This window comes from Pipra filicauda, unplaced genomic scaffold (assembly GCF_003945595.2).
Source record: "Pipra filicauda isolate LSUMZ 115617 unplaced genomic scaffold, ASM394559v2 scaffold22_size4397567_pilon, whole genome shotgun sequence".
Taxonomy (NCBI): Eukaryota; Metazoa; Chordata; class Aves; order Passeriformes; family Pipridae; genus Pipra; species Pipra filicauda.
In genome coordinates this window covers 3287978-3314004 of record NW_024104343.1, presented here as the reverse complement: position 1 = coordinate 3314004, position 26027 = coordinate 3287978, and the positions used below count along the sequence as shown (strand labels likewise).

The following is a 26027-nucleotide window of genomic DNA, read 5'->3' as shown; positions in this document are numbered from 1 at the left end:
CTAGAAGTAAGAGTGTTAAATAGCAGCTAACAAAACCAGTTATGACTGTGGTCATTGTCACAGCTATCCCTGTTAATTATAGTTTTAGTATGACTCAGCTGTTCACGTGCACTGGGTTCATTTCTGAAGATCCCTCAGCGTCCCTAATGCTACGGCAATGCTGAGAGCATAACCTCAGTCACTAAATGTCATTCTTTTGTCTGGATATCAAGACTGTGCTTTTAAAACAATATCCCTCTTCACCTTTATGCATTTGTCCACATGGAGATTTATATCCATGTAGATGATTAACTAAATACTGTAATAACTAACTAAATATAATATCTATAGAGACTTTTTTTACCCATGAAGTAGGAGTGCAAGTCATATTTTGGCTTGTTTTCAATAAAGCATATCAGCTACTTCAGAAACTGTGAAATGGCCCTCTAAGCCCTCCAGAAAACAAGGCTTGTGCCATCTACCAGGGCAGAAGCTTAGAAAGGTCACAGATGTGAGGGTTCAATAAACAGCTTCTTTTAAAAAACAGCAACAAATACAGTGGAACTAGGGAAAAAAGCCTTTGATGTGTTTTAAACATAAAGTTGTATGAAAGTCTGTCTTGGAATTTGTCTCGGTTAACTTTCAGCTTCTGACATGCCCTTCCTATAAAGAGTAAAGTAGAAGTTCAAAGAATATCTTATACCTTGGATCCTCTCCACTTTTCCACAGACTAGAATTCTTTTTATTGAGTGTTTGGGTATACATGGCCTCTCTATCTGTGGTATGTGATCATCCCCAAAATGTAAATGATGAGAAAGTGGAATCATGTCTGTCTTCATTCCTGTCATGCAGAAGACACTGCTGGTAGTCTGCGAATATTTTCATTTGTAGGTAAGATGGGAGAGTTAATACAGTTTATGGAAGGAGGTGGAATCATGTTGAAAGAAAAGCCTGAATTTGGTTGTGGAGTAGGTTACATCTGACAGTATTCTGATGATAAGTACATTGTAGAACTCAAGTCTGGTTCCTATAAAAATTCTTTTGCCCCATAGTAACAGGAGCTGGTCAATGGTTTAATTATTCTCTATCATGTAACTCTCATGGAAAGCTGTGATCCCAGACAGATAGGGCCACATTCCAGAAGGTTTGGGGATTTGTTTTCAGAGTGGATAAATGTGCTGGGGAGTAAAAGATAAAGCTATATAAGCAAAACCTAAGTTCTCTTGTAAATCAGTAATTAAGTATGGTAGACTGGTTCTCATTCAGTAATTTTCCCTCTCAGTGAGCAGTGTTTACTCCAATCTGAACAGGGTAGTGGTGGGACATTACAATTGCACAGAAAATTACAGACTTGGTATTTTGTATACAGCTTCAGACTGAGAAAAAACTTGGATCTGTAGGTTAAATTGCACCACCTAAACCTAAGCCCAAAGAAAACTATAGGTCTAAATCCTGTTGTCAAGACAAATTATGTAAATTGTATCTCAACTTATACTTTCCTTTTATATCGCCACTTATACCACCGTGCAGGTGTTTAGATTTTAGCAAGATCCATCTATTGTCTCCATACTTAGCACATTTGGGAAAAAAAGACTGGGACAAGGACCTGCTGTGGACAAATTATTTTTAAAATTTCTGTAGTTTTGCTTAAACATTTGGATGCTTATCATGTTTCATATCTGTGTGCTATATCAGGACACGAAAGGATGCCCATTATGCACAAGGGTCACAGGTGGTGGCTTTGGCGGGATGCAGAGAACTGCAGGAAGGTTACCTACATGTCCAACATTAGGAGACTATGCTCTTTGATCTATCTTCAGCATGGGGTGAAAGATGAGTTATTTCACCATTATAACTCATGGTTCACAATTTGGGGTGCCTAATCTGGTTTTCTGTTTCAAAATTTGCTATGAAGGAACCTCTCTGTTCATCATACTGTGTTACCTCCAAATTTAGGTACTGAAGCTACATATCTAATTTTAGGTGTTTAGCTGTCAACTGCATTTGTGAAGACACATAAATGGTGACTCAGAGTTCTGTAGTTTTAATGTAATTAGTGATACCACTTTTCATTGGAGGAATTGTAATTAATCGTCCTAGTAATAGATGTGTCACCCAGCACGATTTGAAAGTGTAGCTGTTAAACACAGAGAGATCAGAGAGTTCAATCAGAAGAATTATATAGTATGTCATTGATTTGTATTAACCTGTTGTTATGCTTTGAGTTATTGCACTCAGAAAATAAAATGCCTGCAAATCAGAACACTGATAGTTTGTATCAGGAAATTGTACTTGAAATATACGGTGAGATGATAGGTATTATGTTTCCCCAAACTTATTTTTACCTTTCTCGGATATACACAGCCATGTTATATGATTAAAATGTCAGTTTCCATCATGTAGATTAAATAAACTGCACTGCAATCTCTTTTTTCAGTATCATATAGGAAATTTTGCTGGAGATAACAGTGTGAGTTGGAATACATATTTTTATCTGTCAGACAGTAATCTAGAACTATGCAAAGGTTTTCCTTCCCACTTTGTATAGAATATTGTTTATATTCTTTTCTGCAGTCTGTAGAACTGCATGTAGTAAGGACTCTTGTAACTTCAGTGAGCTCTGAGAGACTAAATGTCATGATGACCTATACAGATATAATGTCTTCTGACACATTTGCCTAACACAAATGTAAGAAACTATATAAATTTCAAACTAAGTGTAATATATGCTTCATTTTGTCACGCATGTCTGCTTATCTAAAATTCTGGATTTTGATTAGTGAATTATGAAAATAACTATCTGTTGCCATCAATTCAAAATGTTGATCATGTTCTTCAAAGGCAGTGATGAAATGTGTCAAGCTGCAGTGGAAGAGGAGATGGACACCTTACTTCATATCCCATGAAATACGGTATTTTAAGTAATTCTTTTATTCATCAGTGACACCAGAAGTAAACTCCCAAAGCCCAGAGAGTAGCCAGTCATATCACATGGAGATGTTATGCCAGAAGACTAACCATACTTTGTTTTCTTTCTGGCTTCTGATGACAGTGTTTGCAGAAGTGAGAATAATTTTGAGTATACAAGAATACCACTTGTTTTCCTTTTTTTGATTCAGAAAAAGAAAAATCCTACTTTGGGTTTGGGTGTTTTGTGTGTTGGTTGTTTTGATTTTTTTAATTGTTACTTAGGTAAGATTTTTGTTAAAGCAATTTCTATCTTTACACTTACTTGCTTTTAAATTCCCTTTAAAGCAACTGTGAGACTTCTGTTGCCTTATCCTTTGGTATTCAGCATATATTGCTTAGTATATATCCTATATATATCCTTAGTATATATCCTTAGTATATATCCTTTGGTATTCAGCATATATTGCTCATCGATTACTGTGAAGAGTGCTACATTTCCATTTCTTAGTGCTTTCCATCAGCTTCTCATATGTTCAACACAAGTTAAAGTAAATGCATTAAAATTTTAATGCGTGCTGCAACTGGTAGAAATCTAAGTTACCAGCATTTTACAAGTGGGAAAACTGTAGGTTGAATTAGAAAAAGTGGTAGGGAACTTCTCAGCTAGTGTGAGTCTTGTTACATGGGACCCAGACAGCCTTCAGCACGCTGAAGTAATGCTCTTCTAGGAAGGCAGATCTCAGCTCAAATCCTTTTTCTCTTATGTAGTCTTCAGATATGCCTTGTATCATTAACTCATTCCAGAATGGCCAATTAAGCAGGGGTGGTTGTAGCTTTAGATAAATACCTTAATATTTATCCAAGCTGCTTTATCCAAGCACCTAGCACATCCCATTTACTGTTCCATTAAGTTTTTCTGCTCATCTGTCACTCTGAAAGTGTTATAACTTCTTAACTCATCAAAAGGAACACGTATGACGTGTTTATTTGCAGGTGAAATTTTGGTGTTTTGGTCAGCAAGGCTCTCAGAAGGAAATCCGGTTGTTGTGATGATGTTGCATTGCATGTGTGCTGATGAGTGATGGGAGTTCAATGACAGCATGCTGTAAAAGACCTCAGTGAAAATATGACTGATACTCAGCAGAGCTTTTTTTCCCAGTAGCTATTTCAACCACTTCATTCAAAGTGACCTTTAAAAGTAGCAATTACTGAATCCCTGTGCTCCTTCTCCTAGCTCAAAACAGCCAGTGCCATTGTATTTCACTTGGTTCTTAGATAAACAAGGATAAATGCACTAATACACTTCTATAAGTCCAAAACACAACCCAACAACCTGAGGAAGATGTGATTGTGGTGCTCCTTACCAGAAAGCTGTGCTGCCACCCTTCTTCCCATTGCTGACTTTCCAGTGCTATAAATCTCCTTTGCCCCGTTCATGGATGGCTTTTGAACAAACAGCTTGAACAGATATTCATATTTAAATACTTCTGCAGTGCAATTCAGGTCTCAAAAAGCTATTGCTTTACTCCTCTTACTTGAAGAGACAAATAAACCTGTCAGCTTATTTGGCTTTCTTTTGCTGTTTGTTGATCACTCGTTTAATTTCTCAGACTTTTTTCTTCTTTTCCTCATTGCATTTTATGAGCATCTGTATTTCATTTATGTGTCCATGTTATCCTATCTGGTTCAGATTACTGTTCTCACTATTTAATGAACTTCTTTATATAACCCCTAGCAGAAATTTTAAAAAAAAGAATTTAAGTTTGATCGTTAGTTGTTGCTTTGTTTTGTTTTGATATTTCATTATATTGAACATATATAATTTAGAAAGAAATCCTGTTGTCTGTATTAAGGACATTCTTCTTTTATAAGTTTTTGAAGACATCTGATATAGATGTTTTAGATGTTAATACGTGTGACTTGCAAGAAAGCAGTGCCATGAACCTTTCTGTATCAGATAAAATAGTGTACAGTGTCTTTTTAAAAGCTAAATGAGCATTCTTTTCTGAATTGTTCCTGCTACAAAATGGAAAATAATCTTAACTTTTTGTTTTTCTGTTATCCAATTAGTGGAAACTGCAAAAAATGCATACAAAGCTGGTCTATGATATTTATGTAGCAGCCTTTTCATTGGTAGAGATCATCACTGAAAACTGAACACAAATCTCAAAATTGAAGGAATAGAATAGCATAGAATAGAATAGAATAGAGCACTTCAGCTGGAAGTTACTTACAATGATCATCTAGTCCAACTGCCTGACCAAATAAGGAAATAAATTAGTTCTTTTGCATAATGATCCACTTCGAAGTCAAATATAAAAACCTATAAACTCAACTCTGTGAGAATTGTTTGAAGGTGAATTTATCAATTATTCAGAAGAGTTAGAACACATATTGCTTTTTAATTTCTGTTACATTAAATTAGCAGAGGTTTATTGTACACAGAACATACTAGTAGAAGTTAACACATGTTGCTAAAAGTAAAAATTTCCTTATTTTATTAGAAGACCATTTATCTCTGGATAAGTTCTGCTGGAATAATTAGTTCACCTATGTCGTTGTTACACGTCACAGAGGTTTTATTGTGTTTAGTGCGAAAATGGGTGGGGAATTATATACTGCAGCCACTTAATGCTGCTCCTCAGTTCTTTTTTCTTCCTGTATGTTAGTTTGTGCTATTGTCATGGATGCAAACTTCCTGGTAGACTATCTCTGGGTAGTCCTGAGAATGCATACTTATCCTGCTAATTAATGATGAGTAGCACAAAATTTCAAGGAGGGTCGAGTGGTTATTTACTGCCATAGTTTTTTCCTTATTTATTACATCAAACAAATACAAGAAAATAGGTAAACAGATATGCAGCTTTGAGTTTCAGAAATTTCCTGAATGCAATAGAGAAAACAGAAATCAGATCTTTTTTTCCTGAAGGATAAAATGCTCAAAGGGTATCATGGAGACTATAATAAATACAGTTACGTTATCATAAATGATTAACATGTTTTTAATAATAGGGAACTCCTTCACAGTTTTGTTTGCAAATGTTTTAGCTGTTAAATGAGGAGATTCAATCTCATTGGGAAGGCATAGCAAGTGCTACCAAGTCAGCAGATCTTATTCATTTCCTCCTGTTTCCCATATGGTCTAACTAATTGTATTTAAAGGCGATGTTATTCATAAAAGCTTTTCAAGGGCTAGGATCTGGTCTCATCTCCACTTTTCAATCAAATAGTGTGTGGCAGTTTGAGCAATCATGCAATGCTGACCATTATTAATTAATTAATTAATTAATTAATTAATTAATTTCCTGGTAGTCCATAAGAAAGATGCTGAACAGGAGCTGCTATAGTTGGACATCTTAAAATCAGGAATTCTAATATATTCATGCAACTTTTTTTTTTTTTAAACTAGCCAAAAGCCTTTTGAAGAATTAATATTTCTTCAATAAATATTTAAATAAGACAGAAATCCCAGAGAACATGAAGGAAACTGAAGGATGAGAAGAAAAAGCAGTGAACTGAGATGTTTCAAAGAATAAGTTGTAGATCTGTCAAGCTGACATTGGTATGAGAGAGAATAAAGGAAAAAAAGGAAATTAAACAGGGTAAAGTGCTAGGTGTTTAAAATACCTGGGATGGGGACTGATGAACCCATATTGCTTTTTATTGCACTCAATTTCATATACTCTTGTAGCTATATTTACCTGTTACAGGTTCTTTTTAATTGTAGCAATGGTTTTAATTTAACACCCAGCACAATATTAGCAAGGTAATTGAAGATGTTTAAATTCCCCCTGCAAAAGCAGAGGAGAGTCCAAGGCCTTGTTTTTCTATGTTTAATAAAGCTTTTATTAGCACTTGACAATGAGGTTATGCAATCCTCCAGCTCTGGGTGGAATAGCTGGCACTGGCATGTGAGAGCAGGAGACTGCCAAAAGCCTCTGCATGGTTTGGCACCTACAAAGTGGCTGTCAATTTACTGAAGTTCCTAATCTGACAGTCACTAAAAATAGTTCAGGTGACTGCTTTCTGCTGATGAAGAAATCCTGCTGGATATTTATGTTAGGAGGCAAGGGAACAATTTGTGAATTGCATTTTATTTGCTTCCAAGATTATAGTTAAGAGTACATAGGAGAGAATTTGTGTTTATTACAGTTTCTTGAAAAATACTAAAACATCTCAAGGAAAGGAAGACTATACAATGTGGAACCTGAAAATAATGAACTTATTTTGCTTATGAAATGGCATTTATGACATTACTTTAAAATTACTTCAGTTTAAGCACACAGTCGTTTCTGTCTTGATAGTAACTAATGAACTTTTTTTTACAGGCAACAATCAGCTGAAGACCTTGCAAGAGTACCTGCTAATTCAACCAGCAATATCTTGAATAGGCTATTGCTCAGCTATGATCCCAGGATAAGGCCTAATTTCAAAGGTTTGTCAGATATTTCAGCCTTTGCTTTAATCTTTGGAATTTAACTTTTGCTCTTTTCATACATAGAAAATTTATGTAGAGATAATATTCACAACCTAAAGTTCTGGTTTGGTTTATTTTTAATGAAAATTTCCCTAGATAGTATAAAACTGCAGAAGATATTTACTCTTTTGAGCTGAAAGATACCATGTTAGGTATTAGCATAATAGTATGGGATGCTTTATTATTATTACTTTTATAAGAGACTTTTTAAAAGTAGGAGTAGATTTTACAGAATAAGTTTTAAAAATATCCTTTTTATGCTTATATTTTAGTTAGACTTTTTGTAGTATCTGTGCTTTACAGAATTTTAAAACATCAGATTTCTCTATTGACATCCTTTAAGATAACTATAAAAAGTTGAGATCAACACTATAGTTATTAAATCTGTTAAAGATGTTTTAGTTATAAAGCTTATGCACTTTAGTAATGCATTTAAACATATTCTCTGCCTTTAAAACATCTCTCTGGTCATCAGTAGGATTCTTTCATGTAGGCAAGTGTGACTTCATTACATATGCAGAAAAGGTTGGAATGCATAGTCTCTGCAAAACCTCTGATAACTCATAGAGCTGTAAGTTACACTTTCCAGGAATTATTTCCCTTCTGAAAAAATACATTTTATTACATACAATTTTATGAAGTACAGACTATGCAGTTTGCATAAATCAGTTCTTTCATTTTAAAACTCACATATAATTATATGTGCACTAAGAGGTATTTTAATATGCACATTACTAGTATGAAAAATTTGGAAATCTTTATTGTGCCTTTGAAGAGACTATTTTCAGATGTTCCGTTTATCTCTTTTATTATCGTCTTAAACTCAGTTCTCAGCAAGTATACTGCTTCTTTCTTATTCTTATTACAGAACCATATTTATATGTTTTCAGTACTGAGCCTTGTCACAAAGAATAAACACCCAGCCTCTTCTCTACCTGTTCTTCAGCATAATCAGCTTGTAATTGCAAAGCATATTGCGGATTTCTTTATATTTTTGATAACCCTGCTGGCAGCCTGGTAAGAATCCAGGCAGAAGGAAAAAGGAGGACATGTAATGTTAACTCACAGGGAGGTGGAAGAAAAAGAACATTTTCTGACAAGTGGTTTGCCCATGTTAAAATGTTCCTCACGCATGAGTGATTTTCTTGGATGGCACTTTCTATTCAAATCTGGAAGAGGGAGTACACTCTTGGCTACTAGTGATGTGATGGGTACTCTGTCACATGCATCAGGCATTAAAAAAATTTTTATGCTTATTGCATAACCAAAAGCATAATAATATTCAAGCAGTCTGATTAAAAAACACAACAAAAAACCCACAAACTGGTTTAACTGAAAAAAGTGAAATTTTATCTTTGTACATTTCTGGTGAACCACAAGAATGAGTTTGAATTTATATATTAAATGTACACCTAAATATTTTATGCAGACAAGCAAGCTATTGGAAGAGGCATATATTACTTTGCACTGTATCTGCTTACTCTGTCAAGACAGTCTTCATATATTCTTGTTTATCTTTTGTTGCTGAAAGAAGGAAGAAACCCACTGAATTAAGTATTTGTAACAGTGTAAATGAGGTCAGATCTAATGGACATACTGATACTCACAACATAGATAATAAATAAAACTAGTGGGCCACAATTAGTTCTCACAACTGTCAGGCCAGTTCTCCTTGCTTGGTGATAACTCTCTGTTAACACCATATTAAATGACTGCCAATCAGTTCCTCCAGGGTGACAGAGGGCAGATATAGCAGCTGTCACACCATCCTTCTGCAGCTACAGGAGTCCTGGCTGTGGAAAAGAGAAGAAAATCCAGGCTATCTTAATATCTTCACAGCTGCTGGCTTCTAGAAATTTTTCTTGGCAAATTGGTAACCATTGTAAAATGGAGCAGCTTTCCAACTCTCTCGCACCAAGACTAGACAGCTGTGAAAGCTGCATGCAATAATTTTTATCTGCCTGTACTCGTACTTCACCGTTATGTACTTGACTTGCACAGAGAGGTATCCTCTTGAAATATGAATAAATGTCTCATCATAAATCATAAACAGGTAATTTGGGATGATAGATCATCATTATGACCTTGACAATTAAGAGTGTCTGCTGCTAGAAATGTGAATTGCCTCTATCCATTACACTGTGTGCAAAAGTAATACTGGCTTATACATTCTGTGATAACAGAAAATCATGGAATTCAAAAATTATTCATTTAGATATATGGTCTGTGAAATTCTTTAAGATTAGCTCTCTAGACTAAGGATTTTTTTTTTTCTGTTTTCTTATCACTAGGTTAAAAAGAGGTTTTGTGATTACCCTTGGTTTTGAAAACTTTGTATATACTAACTTGAAAAGATGAAGTTGTATGACCCTATAAAAAACATTTTACATTGTGATACCAGTATAAAGGAGCTTTAATTGAAGGATAACATACTTTTACTGGATTGTGCAGCTCACTAGTATTTTTTTTTTTTTTAAGGAATTCCAGTTGATGTTGCAGTTAACATCTTCATTAACAGCTTTGGGTCAATTCAAGAGACAACTATGGTAAGACTGAAATGAAATTATTATAGCATACATGGAGATTTTCTTATTAAATTTCAAGTTGAGGATTATGAATTATAAAGTAGAAATAATTGTTGTGGTTGTAGGCACTGAGAATTAAGTTAATGGGGTTAGTGATTGACTGACGGTGCTTTATGCCGTAAAGCTATTCATCTATTCCATTTTATATGTGTCCACAGATTATTGTAGCTTTAGAATCTGATTTACATGAAAGGAAATCTGTAATTTCTGAGATGCAAGAGATACACTTATTTTCATAAGTTATTAAGTTCAATGGAAGAAACCAATTGGTAGTATGAATTAAATAATCTTCCTAAGAGTTAGTATATAGGTTGCTTGGTGTATTATCCAAAAAAGTACACCAGGACATTCTGGCTCATAATGGCAGAGAAGCAATAAACCATAATACCACTATTAAACATTAAAACACATTTTGTTGTTTTTGGAAGTAAGTGCCCATTTAAAATTCAGAACCAGCTTACATGTTACCTTAATAACATTTCAGTAGGACTACAGAGCTGCTCAAAGTTGTACATACATTGTAGCTAAAACAGCTTTTGAATAGCTCGACCAGAAATTTCTCTTTCTTTAGCTAGCAGTGAATAAAGATTTAAATTTGATTGCAAAGGATTGTAAGTCAACTAATGGCATTACAGGGAAGTGATATGAAAACAAAAAAATTCAGTTCGCTGAAGATGCCCTGAGATTTATTTCTGGAAACAAAAGGAGGACTCAAGTTTAAAGAGGGGCAGGGAGGAAGAGCAGGAAAGTAGCAGTGAGATAAGTGTCTAAGATGTCAAGTATATTAGGCTAGATGGCGCTTTCAAGTTTCTGAAATTTATTGCATGCTTTAGAAAGTGACTTTTACAGAGGCTGTTTTACAATTCACCCAGATTCAAATAGTAACAAAACATGAATGTAAGGGATGTGCTTCCCCTTACCTCCTCCAAAAAAAAAAAAAATTAAGTATGCTCTGTCCAGCAGTGTATGTATGCCTGCCTGTGACTCCCTGATAGGATCACTCACAAATTTACTAGGATATTCTGTAAGATAAGTCATACTCTCCTCCATATTTCAGAACTTCAGACACCATCCTTATTGTAATTTATGCTTTTATTTAGATTTCTATCTCCAGCTGAGATCACTATGATAGCTAAGCATGTTTACGTGAAATTTGGAGTAGGTCTTGATGGCCTTAATATTTCACAGGAAGCACTGACAAAATAAACGGTCAATCTATTCTTCCGTGTATCACTTGGAAAACTCTTCCTGCTGCAGTGGGAATTGGGTCCTGTGGACAGTCAGGAACCACTGCTCTCTTTGGGATAGGTTGGTACTTGTCTTCAGATGGTCTGGGTAATGCACCAGACAGTAGAAGTGGGTCCCTTAGACTAGGAAAAGACTTGTACCTTCAGAATTGTAGGAAAAGTATTTCCTGGAGCTGAGGCACCGAGTCTGTGAAGGACGGGGGGGCCTCTTGCCTTGAGAAAAGGAGACATTTGCGGGAGTACCAGAACTGCTGAAAAAATTCCTCAGTGTTGGAGAAGAGAGTGGCTGTCTCCAGGTTTGGTGAGAATAATGAGGAATGTTGATTTCTTGACTGTCTCTAAAATTAACAGAAGCTACTAAAGTGGTTGGAGTGATATCATTACTGATACAAAAAATCTGTGAAATTTCTAAGTATTTCAGTCAATTAAGTATATTGTGATGATTCTTGGCTCTGTAGCCACTTCTAGTGCCAATAATTGAATTAATAAGTTTTTGCAAAATCTGTGTGGATATAAAGCATCCTGCTATAGCCATGCCAAAGCAGTGATTCCTTCTTTTGGGTGATGGAAGTGTGGGGAAAAATAACCATGGGTGCCAGATGACCAGAACTGAGGTGATGGTAGAAGGCCCAACAAACATGTAGAGTGCCAGTGAGAAAAGGTCTTGTTTGCTGTCCTTCTGGTCACATGTTAATTGCATTCTTATCTTATGCATTCTTATGCAGTTGGCTCATCCTCAACAAAAAAGAGTAGAGGTTACCTCCTATGAAGGTAAAGTCTGCTTAGTTTTAAGAGAGAAGGGAGTTTATAGAAAAGCATCAACATATTTGAAGTTGTATTGGTTTAAAGCAAGATAGTACCCATACTGTGGATCCTGTGCCCAGAAACCTGTATTGCTTTAATCAAACCCCTGTGAAGAATATGAAGGGCAAATGTTCTGTGTCTAGAAAGAGTAGTGTTGTTGAATACTCAAAAGAATTGCAATGTTTCCACACAGTTAGGAGGCAAGTTACCTGGAAAAAACTAAACAAAAAGGTTAGTTAACTAACCTTATAAGAAAAGCTTATGCCAGAGCTACCTACCAGTAAGCTCCCTTTATCTTGAATCCTGTAATTTGTTTCCTTCTAAATCATTAGACCACTTGTCTAGGATCCCCATGCTAACTCTGCTTCTGATTTTGCACATTTTTTGATAATGCAGATTTGTGGGATAATATGGTGGTTATGTCACATTTAGAAACTATTTTAAACTGGATGACCAGTCAAGGATTCCTAGGGATAGAGAGTTTCTGGTATAAATACCGACAGGACTATAATATTTTAGCTGTGATGGTGATCTGACTGTCTACAGAATCTATATTCAAGGTTTTTACTTGCAGTGTGACCTTTCTTCACTGACTCAAATAACAAAACACCACTTCTTCCTTCTCCTTTACTTTAAAACCTTGCAGAAAGGTCTTTTTAATATTTATGTATGTAAACAAAAATTCAGTTTCCTTATTTTAATCTTAAAAATGAAATTTGCTGCTTTATCAAAAAAATATACTTTATCAAGAAAAAGCACTATTATTCTTCCTTTCTTTGTGTGACTGCAGTTTACGTAGAAAGTCTTTCATGATCTGCTGTGTGCTCCATTTTGCAGAGATGTATAGGCAATGCGTGATTTCTGGCCTGAGGAGGTTTTCTGGCCACATGCCCACTATTTAGTAGGCTGCATTTGAAATATTTCCTAGAATGCCTCCCCTTTCAACCTTCCTGAAAACAATTTGCCTTCTGTTGGAGTTACATGGGAAAACAAAGCCCTGTAGAATACTTCTGTGTTTCTTTCTACCTGACAGGTCTCCCAGCTCTAATGCTGATGAATATCTCTTCCACCCTCTGCTCCTAGTTTCAGGCTTTTTAGTTCCTATTTTGCTCTCCTTTATTATAAAATGCCAATCACACTGCAATATTCAAAAAATGTTTGTACAATATACAGCAGGAAGACCAGTTGCTTCATACAGACTGCTTCTTCAAGCCCCTGTTGAATCTAATCATAGCGCATTTACTGAATCTTAAAGTCCATGGTGCAAATTTGAGACAACTGGTTGCAGACTTCTTTCAAAACGGATATATACCAGATCATAGTCTACACTGCTGCCAGATGCTGTAGTAGTTCATATTCTTGTAAGAAGCAGCCCTTCTGCACATTGTTGTCTGGTTAGCCACAGTTTTTTACCGTGACATCTCTTTGCTTCCCTCTACATTTTCTGTATTGCCTCAAGTATGTGGTGGCCTTCCTCTCCAAGTACCCCTCTCAGGAGTCTCTAATCTAGGCCTGAAGCTACCTATTTTAGATTAATGGGATTTTTCTTCCATTGAGTTAAATGGGAACAGAATCAAGTTCTTGAAATGTCACAACATCCCATTGTTTGGTCTATTTAAAGTCATTGGTAATAGAGCAAGAAAGGAAATAAACTACTATCTTTGTAATAGAGCAAGAAAGGAAATAAACTACTATCTGCCTGATCTTACTTCCAATTCTTATTTTGCCAGTGCATTCTGCTTTTCAGTGATGTAAACAACTCCTACTGAATGGGTAAGCTGAAGGCAAGTGTTGGACACTGCTTGTCATTTGCCTATGGCTTTGAGAAGGCGTCTTATTTTGTTAAAATTAGGGTAATGCACTTGTTTATGGGGAAGTTGACTTTCGTGCAACAAACAGTGTAATGCTTGTGAGCATGAATGATATGCAATATTTCTATTATATGATTTAGAGTAATTTTTTTCACTGAGACAAGAAGTGCATATGGAATGGGAACTTCAGCAAGAAGCAAGTAAAGTAAATTTTCAATTATATACATATAATTGAAAAGATGCTTTCTGAGATAATGACCTGAATTCCCTCTGGTTCTAAAGCTTCTCTGTGAGAACCTTCCAATACACAGTCACTTCATATTAACTATTATTTTTTGTTTCTTCTTTGCTTTGGAAAGACAATATAGGTCTTTGTATAAATAACAGTCAGACTATGTGTATTTTTTCCAAAAGAGACTACCAACAAGTAACAAGTACTTGGTTTTGATGTTCTGCTTTTTCTTACAATGCAGTAAGGAAGATTATTACACAGTGTAGTGTAATAAAGAAATGTTTGGGCTGATTTGACTGGTGGACTGGACATGGAAAAATGAGCACTGTGTTTCAATTTACAGCTTAAATCAACAGGCTAAATTATTCTGCATGAGGTCTTAGCCAAGTGAACTCCTTCCTGTTGAAGCATGACAGTCTCGACATGGCACCTGCTTTGGAATGTAAATGCAGAAAATGCAACAGAATACTTCATGTTGTATCAACAGCAACAAAAAAAAGTATAATAGGGCATTAACATGTAAAATAAACAACTTCATAAAATTAGTTTGTATGTAGAATACTTTCACAAACCAAAAATACTTTGAGAACCTTCACTCACAGATTTCTAGCATTTCACTATAATTGTACAGCAGTAACAGTATTTTCACTACTGGAGGAGGCTTTGCAAGTAATAGACGATTATGCAAAAACAAAGCACACTGTAGAAAGAACTAGGAAGACTGGAGATAGAATTTATCTTACATATAGAATTTTGGTTTATTTGGTTGGGTTTTTTAACTTTATTTCAACAATACCCTTATTCTTTTTCTAAATGTGATCTGCCTAGTTTACATATACTTGAAAAAAGAGGCACTGGCTTAAATGTAAGTGTAAAAAGCAAGAAGACTTAGAGATGAGACTGAAGAATCATGACTGACATGCTGGGTCATATTTTTCCTTTGGATTCACACAGCTTTCACTAAGGACAGAACACATGCAGGGTATCCTTTTGCCTTGAAACACATACTACTCCAATTCCCAAAAGCAAAATTAGGTTCTCATTGAGCATGGCTCTACTACTGTCCATCCTTCAGCAAGAGTCCTGCTGAATCCAGAAGGAGGTTTCCTCTGTAAAGCCTTGATTTTTTTTCTCTTTGAGACTGATTCTGTTTCTCCTTTCATAGCTGCTACCTCAGTACTTATGTTTCAAGCTGGCATCAGTTTTCCTGTTACCAAAATAGCTCCAGATCACTGTTAGAAGGTCTGAGGCTGTATTCTGGGTGTGTAGTGTAAAATCTGCTATCTACCTAGTCTCTTTTCTGCTTTTATAGTGTGATATTTTACCATCAGTGCGATACTTAACCAAATGGAGAATAAACTGGAATTGGCACTCACTGGATATCCTGATAGAAGTGATATCCTGTGCTTACTGCCTGCAGCCATTTAGTGTAGTCAAGCTACGGCCTCTCCCTGCCCTGCTGCGTGCTTCTCTATGCCTAAGTAACAGGTGGCCACTACTGAGGGGATGCAAAAATTGTTCCAGGGGGACCAATTTGGTCCTGTACTTAAAGAAAGTTGCTATATTCAGAGCATGAGTGAGACATAATCTACCTATTTGTAGTGAAGTCTATTAAATGTAAAACTTATTAATATCATTTGAATAGTGATTACTGTCTTTGTGATAGAAAAAATCAGGGCATAAATTGTTTTTCTGATAGAATGGTATTCTTTCTCTGTGTTTTTTTTCTAGAATTTTGGCTAGTCTAATATTTATTTATTCTTCCCATCAGGATTACAGAGTCAACATCTTTCTAAGACAGAAGTGGAATGACCCCAGACTCAAACTACCCAATGACTGGAGAGGCTCAGATACACTGACGGTGGACCCGACTATGTTCAAGTGTCTTTGGAAGCCAGACTTATTCTTTGCAAATGAAAAAAATGCTAACTTCCATGATGTCACACAAGAAAATATCCTTCTTTTTATATTTCGGGATGGAGATGTCCTAGTCAGCATGAGGTATTTTATTTGCATATTTCTACTATTTTTTTAAATGACTTTATATGAAATGTGTATGCTTATTAGACTTAGTAACATAATATGACTTATGACTAATATTGAAATTTATATGACAGTTTGTAAACAATATTACAATAAATTAAATATGTGTAAAGAAATCAGATCAAGATATTTTAAAGCATATCAGTTGATAGCACTGCAGGTGCAAGAAATTCAAAGTATGTGTACTTTTGCATGTCATGTTAAGCTAACACCAAGTAAAACTAACATTATTGGAAACACAATTTAAACCCCTTTGATAATTGCTTAGATTCCTAGATGCATAATGAAGTGGATAAAGTATCTGAAAAAAAGCCTTCCGCTGAAGAATATATTTTGCACATCACTTGAATTTCTGCATCAACTAAAGCAAATGATGATTACATGCTAAAGATATAGGGAAAGGCAAAAATTACAAAAGTTGTGAATATAAATGTTTTGTAAAAGTACTGTGAAATAATACTGATTAACTTCTATGCCTGAACGAATATCGAGGTTTTTTGGAAGATCCCAATTTCATTGCAATTAATGTATACTTTTTTGTGGTTTGAGTTGGTTTACCAAAGGTATACACAATGCCACAAAGATAGTCATCCACTGAAACCAGCAAATTGATTGATTAAAAAGGGTATCATAATGAATTACAGATCTGGAGAGTTTAGAGAACCAATGGTTTGTAGAGATCAGGCTCAATTTTCTAACAGCAAGTGAATTTTCTTCTTGTGTGAACTGGAACACATTGCCCTGATAGAGGTAAAAATGATTATCTGAATATACCACAACTTTACCTTTAAGAAGGAACTACTTCAGAAGTTAGGGCCACGTGAGCTATTTCTTCATGTAGTAGAAATAGATAGAAAAAGAAAGAAACAAGATGGGAGAATCTGTGTTCTTTCTTGCCCATTTCAAATCAGGATGAGAAAAGTCTCAAGACTATTGCTGACAGTGATCAGAAAAGAAAATACATTGGGCAATCAAAGCATTTCATTTGGCTTGCTCTGAAAGTCCTGGTTTTGATTTCAGTTCCTTCTGTAGCAGGTTTTGAAGTGTGTAGAAATTAATATTTCGAAGTAGAAAATCACTTTCAGTTGTGAAAGAATCTTCTTATTTGAAGCAGCTAATGTTAAATGAAACACTGAAGCCTTTTTCAAACGTTGCAGCTATTCATCAATGAGCTTAATAGGTTAGGTTAATGATTAATGAATATTGAGTGAATACTAATGGAAGTGTTTCTGATGGAAAAATTATTCTCTGAAAACTTGCAAATAACAAAACCAAATTCAATAAGTTTGAAATTAATGTCATCCTCTAAAATTACACTGTTTATTTTAATAACACACTATGTTCTTAGATGATACATATGCAGATAAGAATAATTTTTTGAGACCTTGTGCTTTGGCGGCATTTTTAAAATATATAATTTCTATGTCTTGTATTTTTAGTTTACATAGGTATTATCATGTATAAATTAAAGAATCTCCAGTTATCAAACTACTTGAATGACAAAATGCATATGAGAGAAAGCTCTTGTGCAAATAGTTAAGAATTAGGAAACTGAAAACAGGAATAAACAGCTAGTGCTCACATCAGGGACAGTAAACAGTGGAGTCCCACAAAAAAAGTTTCAACTCGGTTTTGTGCCTTTCAACATAAATCATCTGGAAAACTGTGAATTTCCAAGTGCTTTTGATGATACCAAAATATACAGAACAGTAAAGGTAAGAGACAACGTAAGAACCACAAATTAATCAAATGACCAGGCAACAAAGCATGAGATGAAATTCAAAGTAAATAACTGAAAATTATGCATGAGGAAAAAAATTATTGTAACATCACATAAAACCTGATTGTTTTTGAGGTGGTTATCAGCTAAGAAAATTATCTGTGAGTAGTAACAGCTGATTGTACGAAAATGTCAGCTTATAGCTCAGTACTGTTTGAGAAAGTGATTTAAATTCTAGGAAGTATTAGGGATGAAAGAGAATATTATGCCACTTCATAAATGACTGCTACACTTGGATCATGAATGCAAAGTGCAATTCTGGTCTTCCCACTGGGAAGAAAGGAGACAAGGATGGTCGAAGGCACGGAACAGCTGAGCAAAGCAGAACTTTTCACGCTGGAAAGAACGAGATAATTGAGGTGGTGACATAGAGATCTCTAAATCACAAATGGCACAGAGAGAATGGATGGACATTGATTTTTTTGCCTTCTTTTCCAGTAAAAGACCTATGAGACAGACTCAGGATGTATATAAGGAAATTATTAGAGTGTGTGCAGCTAAGCTATGATGTTCTTTGCTGCAAGATGCTGTGCATGTTAAAGGTTACATAGTGTCATCCTTTAACCCTGGCTGATAATTAACTACTACATAGCTGCTTGCTCACTTCCCCCCTGTCCCTGGCCCTGGTGGGATGGAGAGGAGAAGCAGGAAAAGAAAGCCCATAAAAGTCTTGAGTTGAGAACAATTTAACAATTGAAGCAAAGTAAAACAAAATAATAGATGTCATAATGCTAATATTAATTGTAATAAAAAGGAGAGGGAGAGAGAGACATAAAACCCAAGAGAAACAAGTGATGCAGAATACAATTGCTCAACACCTGCTGACCATCCCTTCCCTGCTGCCTCCCATCTTCTTGTGCACCTGCTCACTGGCAGAGCATGGAAACTGAAAAGTCCTTGATTTAGGGCAAGCACTACTGAGCAACAACCAAAACATCAATGTGTTATCCACATTATTCTCATACCAAATCCAAAACACAGCACTGTGCCAACTGCTAGGAAGAAAATTAACTCTGTCCCAGCCAAAACCAGGATACAGATTCCAGAAAGCAACCAGAATCAAAACAGCTTCTTGGAGACAAAAAAATCTGTCAAGGTCCCTTAAATACTGAAGCATCACTTCTGGTTTAGGGAGTCCTTCAGATGCAATTTTTGGGATGTTGCTGAATATCTGGAAAAATACCATTTCCAGATTGCCATGGTATCATATTCTTTTTTAGGAGTCTGACATTGGCCACTGCTGGAGACAGGACTCTGCTCTGTATGGACATTTGGTTAGGTTATTCTTATGACGTATATGTATTTCATCTTGTATTAGTAATTCTCTAATTTGTGAACTATTTTGTGTTTAAAGCCCTCTATAATTTTTTTCCCCTATTGTATACAAGAGATCTCCATTTCAAACTGCTAATTATAACTTTAAATTTTGTTTCTGCTATTTTAGAAGATGAAAATCAAATGCCTGTGATTTTTTTCTTTCTTATGGCCATCTACTACTTACATGGCACCTCACACTGTTTTTAAATACCATTTCTGTATTTTCAGGTTGTCTATTACTCTGTCATGCCCTTTGGACTTGACCTTGTTTCCTATGGATACACAGCGCTGCAAGATGCAATTGGAAAGCTGTATGTAAATTATTCTGTGCATAAAAACAGTTCTCTTCTAGGCATGCATGAGAATCAAACAAAAATTATCAGTTCTGTATTGTTCATGTCAGCATTTTTAATGAACTGTGAAACTGATACTCACTGGTTCCTACCAATGTACATTTCCCTATCAAAGATATTTCTTACAGTTATGGCACAGTGCACTCTTGGTTTTAGCTTTTGCTATCAACCATAATGACAATTGAGGAGTTTTATAAAAACATTTACAATAAACTTAGTGAAATGGAAACACATATCATTTGGAAAAAAGAATGGCTTCCTCAGGTAGTTTTAACTTCCACAACCTGTGCTGCTTTGGAGGTTGTTAGGACCCAATTTATCCCCTTGCATTGATGATGCATGGTATTGCTTGAAACCCCTTTAATATGGTACCAAAGGAAAAGTATTCTATGCCAAAGCAGTGATATCATTTAGGGTGAAATGTTTTGAAAGTGGTTTCAAGATGTGTTGTGGCTGTAGTCAGGCATCAGTTCCTTACCAATCCTACCCTGGTCTCCAGGTGATTTTAGTCTTATGATGGGGCATACAGGTCTCATCTCTGAAGGGCATCATGCAGACAAAATGTTTCTGAAACCCATCTTCTTTCTCGTGCCCCAAGTACACGAGTGTTTACTCAGCTATAGCCTTTTTCCAACACTTCAATCCCTGGTGATCCCACTTTCATAGTAATTCTGTTTTCCTGAATAAGGATGAGTATGGAGCAGAGAGAAGGAAGGTGACTTGCTCCAGCCTGTTCCTGCTGGAACACAAAAACTTGTTCAACTTTTACTCCACCAGCTCTGGTGGGAAAGATGAGGTTAGGGAAAGGAAGTCACAAGTGAAGAAAGAGCAAGGTTAATCAAAACTGGGCAGGGTATCCCAGTGGGGACAAGGGTAATGATAATGATAATAATGATGATGATGATGATAATAATAATAATAATAATAATAAAATTGTATTAGAGTTTTCAATTTAGTTTTTGATTTCCAGCATTTATCTTTAGAATTGTAGTATGTCCACAGTAGTTTTGCTCGTCACTACATGTACATTAGCTGAAGTAAACTCTTATGGTAAATGGAAATTAGTTTGGGGTTCAATTGGAATTAGACAGTAATATTAATAGAAGTTTGCTCAAGCTTTCTCAGTCCAGGTTGCTTCACAAGGATTTCAAGAAGTAGTTATTCAAGAATGAACTAAAATTCATGCTATGTTGATTTATTCAAATTCAGCATGAATTTACTTCTTTAGAAAGACAGCGTGCTTTCTTTTACCTTTTAATTCAGTTGTCAAAAGTAAGAATGGTACCTACGACCTCCTGTCTGCCCCTCCAGTTCTTTCCCTTTTAGCATTTGGCAGTTTTATTCTTCTTAGTTTATTTTCAAATCAATGTTTTGTTTCTACTTGCTAGATTTCAAAATCAAAAAAGGCCATCAGTTTTTACTGAGCTGTTTTCATATCCACAGTTATGATTCCCAGTTCTACACATTCTCTATAGACACAAATTTCACTGTCCAGTAATTGTTATCATAAAGGATCTTGGCAGTTTTGTGATATGCTAAGTGTTGGAAGGGAATGAGACTGATTTTATGAATGAAGCATTAAAACAACTCATTTTTTTGATATTATCTTACTTTATGGAGCTTTGGGACATTTTGATTTTCATTAAATTGTTAGGAATCATAGACACACAATAGAAACCTTATGAGCGGTTTCACTTTTTTAATTACAGCTACTTTTACAAAGTTAAAAAAAATAATCTAATGCCTCCAGGAAAAGAATGGCTGTTTAAACATTTTTAAGGGCTTTGAACTGCAAAAGGCTGCATTCCAACTCCATCTTTTTTATGTTTCCTCATCTCTGTTCCCACCTAACACACATTATCTCTGTTTGAATTAAGTTAATCTTTAATAAACAAAAGGTAGCAAAAAAATGGCATGTAAAATCATGGTTCTGATTATGCACATTTAATCAATATTGCTTTATGCTTGAATATTGTGAGTCTAACTGCCTCTTGCTCGGTGGTGGTGTATATATCATGATTTAGACACTCAGAGGTGTGCTGAAGTCTGTCCGTACTCAGGAGGTCATGAAGGCACTGAACTGATTTCTGTAGGACTACACATCTGCTCAAATTCCTGATCAAGTATTTCCTGAATGGAAATCGTTTCATGAGTCAGGGCTTTTAGTCTGAAAAAATAAGCAGAGAGGCTGTTTTACACAAAACCCAAGATCCATCACAGTAATGGAGTTGTTAAATTCTTTTGAAGTTACTTGGATTCGTGAGTCCTGTTAAAATTCAGTACATTTTTCATGCTTTCCTGAAGTAGAGTATGAATTAATATGGAGGCTTGAAAGCTGTGGAAAGTAGAGCTTTGCTTTCTTTGTTTAAACAGTACGAACTGTAACAAACACCTTTTCGTCAGCTGATAATGTAATGTTCCACCCATCAAATCCTAATTTAGGCCTATGTAAAAATTCAGCTTTGAATTATTTAATTTTTGTATTTATTTATTTGGACAGGAACTAGAAAGAAAAAGACTGAAAGGAATATGCATATGCTAGATTTTCTTGCAGAGTTTAGTCTGATTGAGGTGGTTTTTTAAACAATTATTATTATTTTGTTCTTGTAGTTGGTTACACAACTGATGACTTGCGGTTTATCTGGCAGTCTGGAGATCCTGTACAGCTAGAGAAAATTGCTCTGCCTCAGTTTGATATTAAAAAGGAGGATATCGAATATGGTAACTGTACCAAGTATTACAAAGGCACAGGTAGGTAATCTAAGTGATTGCCTTCGTAAAACCCTTTTAAGCTTCCTTCAATTACTGTTTATAATTAATGGCTAATATTCCAGTCCATGTCTTACATTTCATGGGATAAAATAGATTACTTTTAACTAATAGGTAGTTTATATAATGGTAACTTTCATATGTGATTACTACAAACTAATTCAAATATAGAGACATCTAAACTGAAGATGGGATTAAATGTTTGTTTTGGGTTTGTTTACATATGCTATCATCTTCTTATCAGCATTCTCTTTTTATAGTTCTATTACCTGTTTATGCTGGTAAATGTCTAACCTTTCTGAAAGAGTGTTAACACAGAATCATGCCAGTTGCAGCAAAGTGGGTAAATTCTGATTTTCTGGTTCAAATTTTGTTCCATAAATGGATAGTATTGGAGTGTAACTTCAAGTGCTTCACCCTGCAGGTTCTTCCTTTCTCTAAGTGTTCTGGAAAGTCTGTCATTATAGAAAACTGCTTAAAATTCTCTACCTGTATTTATTTAATCCTACAATTATTTTCTGAATGTGAGCACAGATTTATCCAATGATTTCTGTACTCTGGCTTTTAATGATTTATCTTTTCTACTTTGATTAGTTCCTGCTTATGATTATATCCAAATTACTGACATACTGTGGCAACCACAAAACTTTCTACAAGAATGGAAGTCAGCAGGTGTATTTTAGGCAGTGCCCTTGCATCATATAAATAAATCTCCCATTAAAACTTAGTGAGGGGGACTGTGGTGCTGCAGCTTCTGAGTTTCTCGTTGACTATTCAGCTGAAGTGGAGAGTCTGTTACTTGTGATTGCTCCTGAGCCTGATTTCAACTCTGAAGAGATCTCAAGTAACCTTAGCAGATCTCAAATTTAAGAATTTAACTTGAAGAGATAATAAAAATTGAAGTGGAGTTTGTCTACAAACTGCAAAATGAGTGAGTTCTTAGCCTAACTACATAATTCAGCATCTCGGGTGATTTAACATTTGTAAATAATAAGAAATTAGCTCTCTTCAAGAAAATTCTACATTTGTGAAAGCACATCCAACAACTGGCAGTGATTGCATTCAAATCTAAGTCAGGATATGGTAGAAACTTACTTAGTAATGAGAAAATGTTTTTTTCTTAATTAAACAATGAATTTACTGAAAATAAATCGGCTATGAAGTAGTGAAAAATTAAGGAAATGGATCTTGCATTTCCTGAATGAAATCCATACAGATTACATAATTGTAAAACTTGCATTCTATTTGAGGCAAAAAGAAAATACTCAAGATTGCTATCTTGTTGTTGAAGTTATCGTGATCATTTTGAGTTTTGCCCTAAATCTGAAATTAAATGTCTGAACAAAATTAGATATTTTAGATTTTTTTAGGGACCTTAAAGAAAAAAATGTAAGAAAAATCAGTGGTGTTTTCTCAAGTTTTACCAACTTGTGACCACAAGTTAAAATGACACTCTGCGAAATGCTCAGTAAAATGCTCGCATTTTGTGTGTATGTGTATGTGCTTTGGAACATTAAAGAAAGAACATGAGAGAACCATCAGTTAAAAAATTAATTTTTTAAAGTTTTCACAACTCTTTTATTGCAAATCCTTTCTGTTAAGAATATCCATTTAATCTCATAATCAAAACTGGAATTAATACTTCAGTAATGTGAAAGGAACATTTAATATTTTAATACTCTGAAGTATTTTTAAAGGTGTTTTAAATAATCCATTTTTATTTACTTTAAATTCTTATGCTGAAGGTATTTTAAAAATACCTTCAGAAGGTATTTTAAAAATACCTTCACATACAGAGTTAAAATTAATTCAGCTATGGATTTTGCCAGATAATCAAGAGAAGTGCTGCATGAAGGAGCAAATTTTCAAAATTATGGCTTATATAGTAGATTCCTGCCTATTGCAAAGAACTCAATCTTTACTGCTTATTTTTGTCAACTGACATTTTATCATAACTAAGCTGAAAGAGGGTCACCAAATTTGGGGAGATTTTGTGGCAATAAATTGAATATATATATTTGCAAATTGCCTGTTATTCATCAGCTGTGTGACAGATTCAGAAAGGTCCTTGTGAGCTGAATGGTGAGGGCAATAGATACTATACTCTGTCTGATGAAAGACTAGTTAAATGAAGGCGTATGGAATACATTTCCTACATAACACAAACAATGACTTTGAAGGTCATCCCTCATTTGAAAATAAAACCTAAAAGTATCTGGAAACTATTCAGAAATTATGGAGGGAAAACTTTTCAGCCAACAGATCACTGAAAATGATAGAATGGACGATAAAATACAGCACTGAGAAGACACTAGTCTTCTACACAAGGATGTTTTTCTTTAATGTTTTATTATTTTGTTGTTTTGGTGTTTGTATGCCTAAACAGCTCTTTTATGTCATCGTACAGCACTTACTTGATAAAACATGGAAGATAAATAGAGAACTTTTTGACAGATTCTAGCTTCTAAATTAGCTTTGCACCAACTGGATTGATAAATATGGTCCAATCTGAATTTTGAAGTTGTTGTAATATAACATAGGAATGCTCTTTCTTTGTGATAGAATAGTTTCTGAAGGTGTTTTTTTTTTTTTTTACAACACTGTTGTGTTTCTATTAATATAAAAATGCCAGTTCTGCTAATTGAGTGAAAATATGAACAGAATTTATTTTCTGGCTATCAGATTTCTTGATACATTTGTTATCTCCAGCAAAACCTCTTGTACTACAACCTTATTTTTTATTGAATTATCTTAAACAGATATCTTCTGAAATATTTTGTGTGCTTTAGATACTCATTTTAAAAGATTTTTTGCAGTATTCCTTGTTTGCAAAATTTACAGCTTTTCTAGAGCCTGTTTTAAAATGTCTGTACCAATTTCAGAAGTCACCTATGTCATCTTTCAGTACGGGGGAAATCTGATTAGAATCACATTCAGATCCCCTCTTTCCATTCTAAACTTTCTAGATTAATATTTCCGAATTCCACCTTTTGCACAAATTAATGCTAAGTAGGATTTTCAGGTGAGCTTAAGCTAGTAGGACTGCTAGACTCCGTGTTGTTTATCTGGATTGCATACTGCATCTTGAAGCCAGCATCAAGAAGAGAGTCAGTTTGTCTTCCTGCTACTGATGTGCTTTGAGAAGATGGAGGGTTCCTTATAGAGCACAGATAATACTGCAACCTGACCACACTTTGTGGTTATGTAGATCTGTGTTTTAAATTTTTTTTTCAAATTAAACTCTTTGAATTTATAAAGGCAATTGAATAACTGAACTTTTGCTCTTAAATAGAAAAAGGCCTGGAAGATATGAATCAGAGGTTCACTTGCAAAACACGTTAAACATTAATGCGTTTATTTCTTTAAAGGTTATTACACTTGTGTAGAAGTAATCTTCACTTTAAGAAGACAAGTTGGATTTTACATGATGGGTGTTTATGCTCCTACACTGCTAATTGTTGTTCTATCCTGGCTGTCATTTTGGATCAATCCTGACGCAAGTGCTGCAAGAGTCCCGCTGGGTAACCTGTGTTTTCACATATGTCACAATCCGCTTTAACACCGTTCTGAGTTGCTTTGACTACATGACACTGGACCGTAAAAGCAACTTCACTTCCATTATTTGCTCATCATTTTCACTGAAATCTCCTCATTCCTAGTCTTCTAAAATCCACCTCCACATTAAGGCTTCACTTGATAGTAGTTCCAGCATTTGTGTGA

At 35.0% G+C, this 26027-nt stretch overlaps 1 protein-coding gene across 3 annotated transcripts in view; it reads left to right on the top strand.

Moving 5' to 3' along the window:
* Positions 1–26027, top strand: part of GLRB (glycine receptor beta) — a 52853-nt gene that overhangs the window by 5430 nt on the left and 21396 nt on the right. For 2 of the 3 annotated variants that reach the window (XM_027739516.2, XM_027739517.2), the window contains exons 3-8: positions 7218–7324; positions 9845–9912; positions 15817–16046; positions 19414–19496; positions 22149–22289; positions 25676–25828. In XM_027739516.2, coding sequence (XP_027595317.1) covers positions 7218–7324; positions 9845–9912; positions 15817–16046; positions 19414–19496; positions 22149–22289; positions 25676–25828 — 782 coding nt within the window. The remainder of the gene's footprint in view (positions 1–7217; positions 7325–9844; positions 9913–15816; positions 16047–19413; positions 19497–22148; positions 22290–25675; positions 25829–26027) is intronic. The other variant, XM_027739519.2, reaches the window with a different exon arrangement.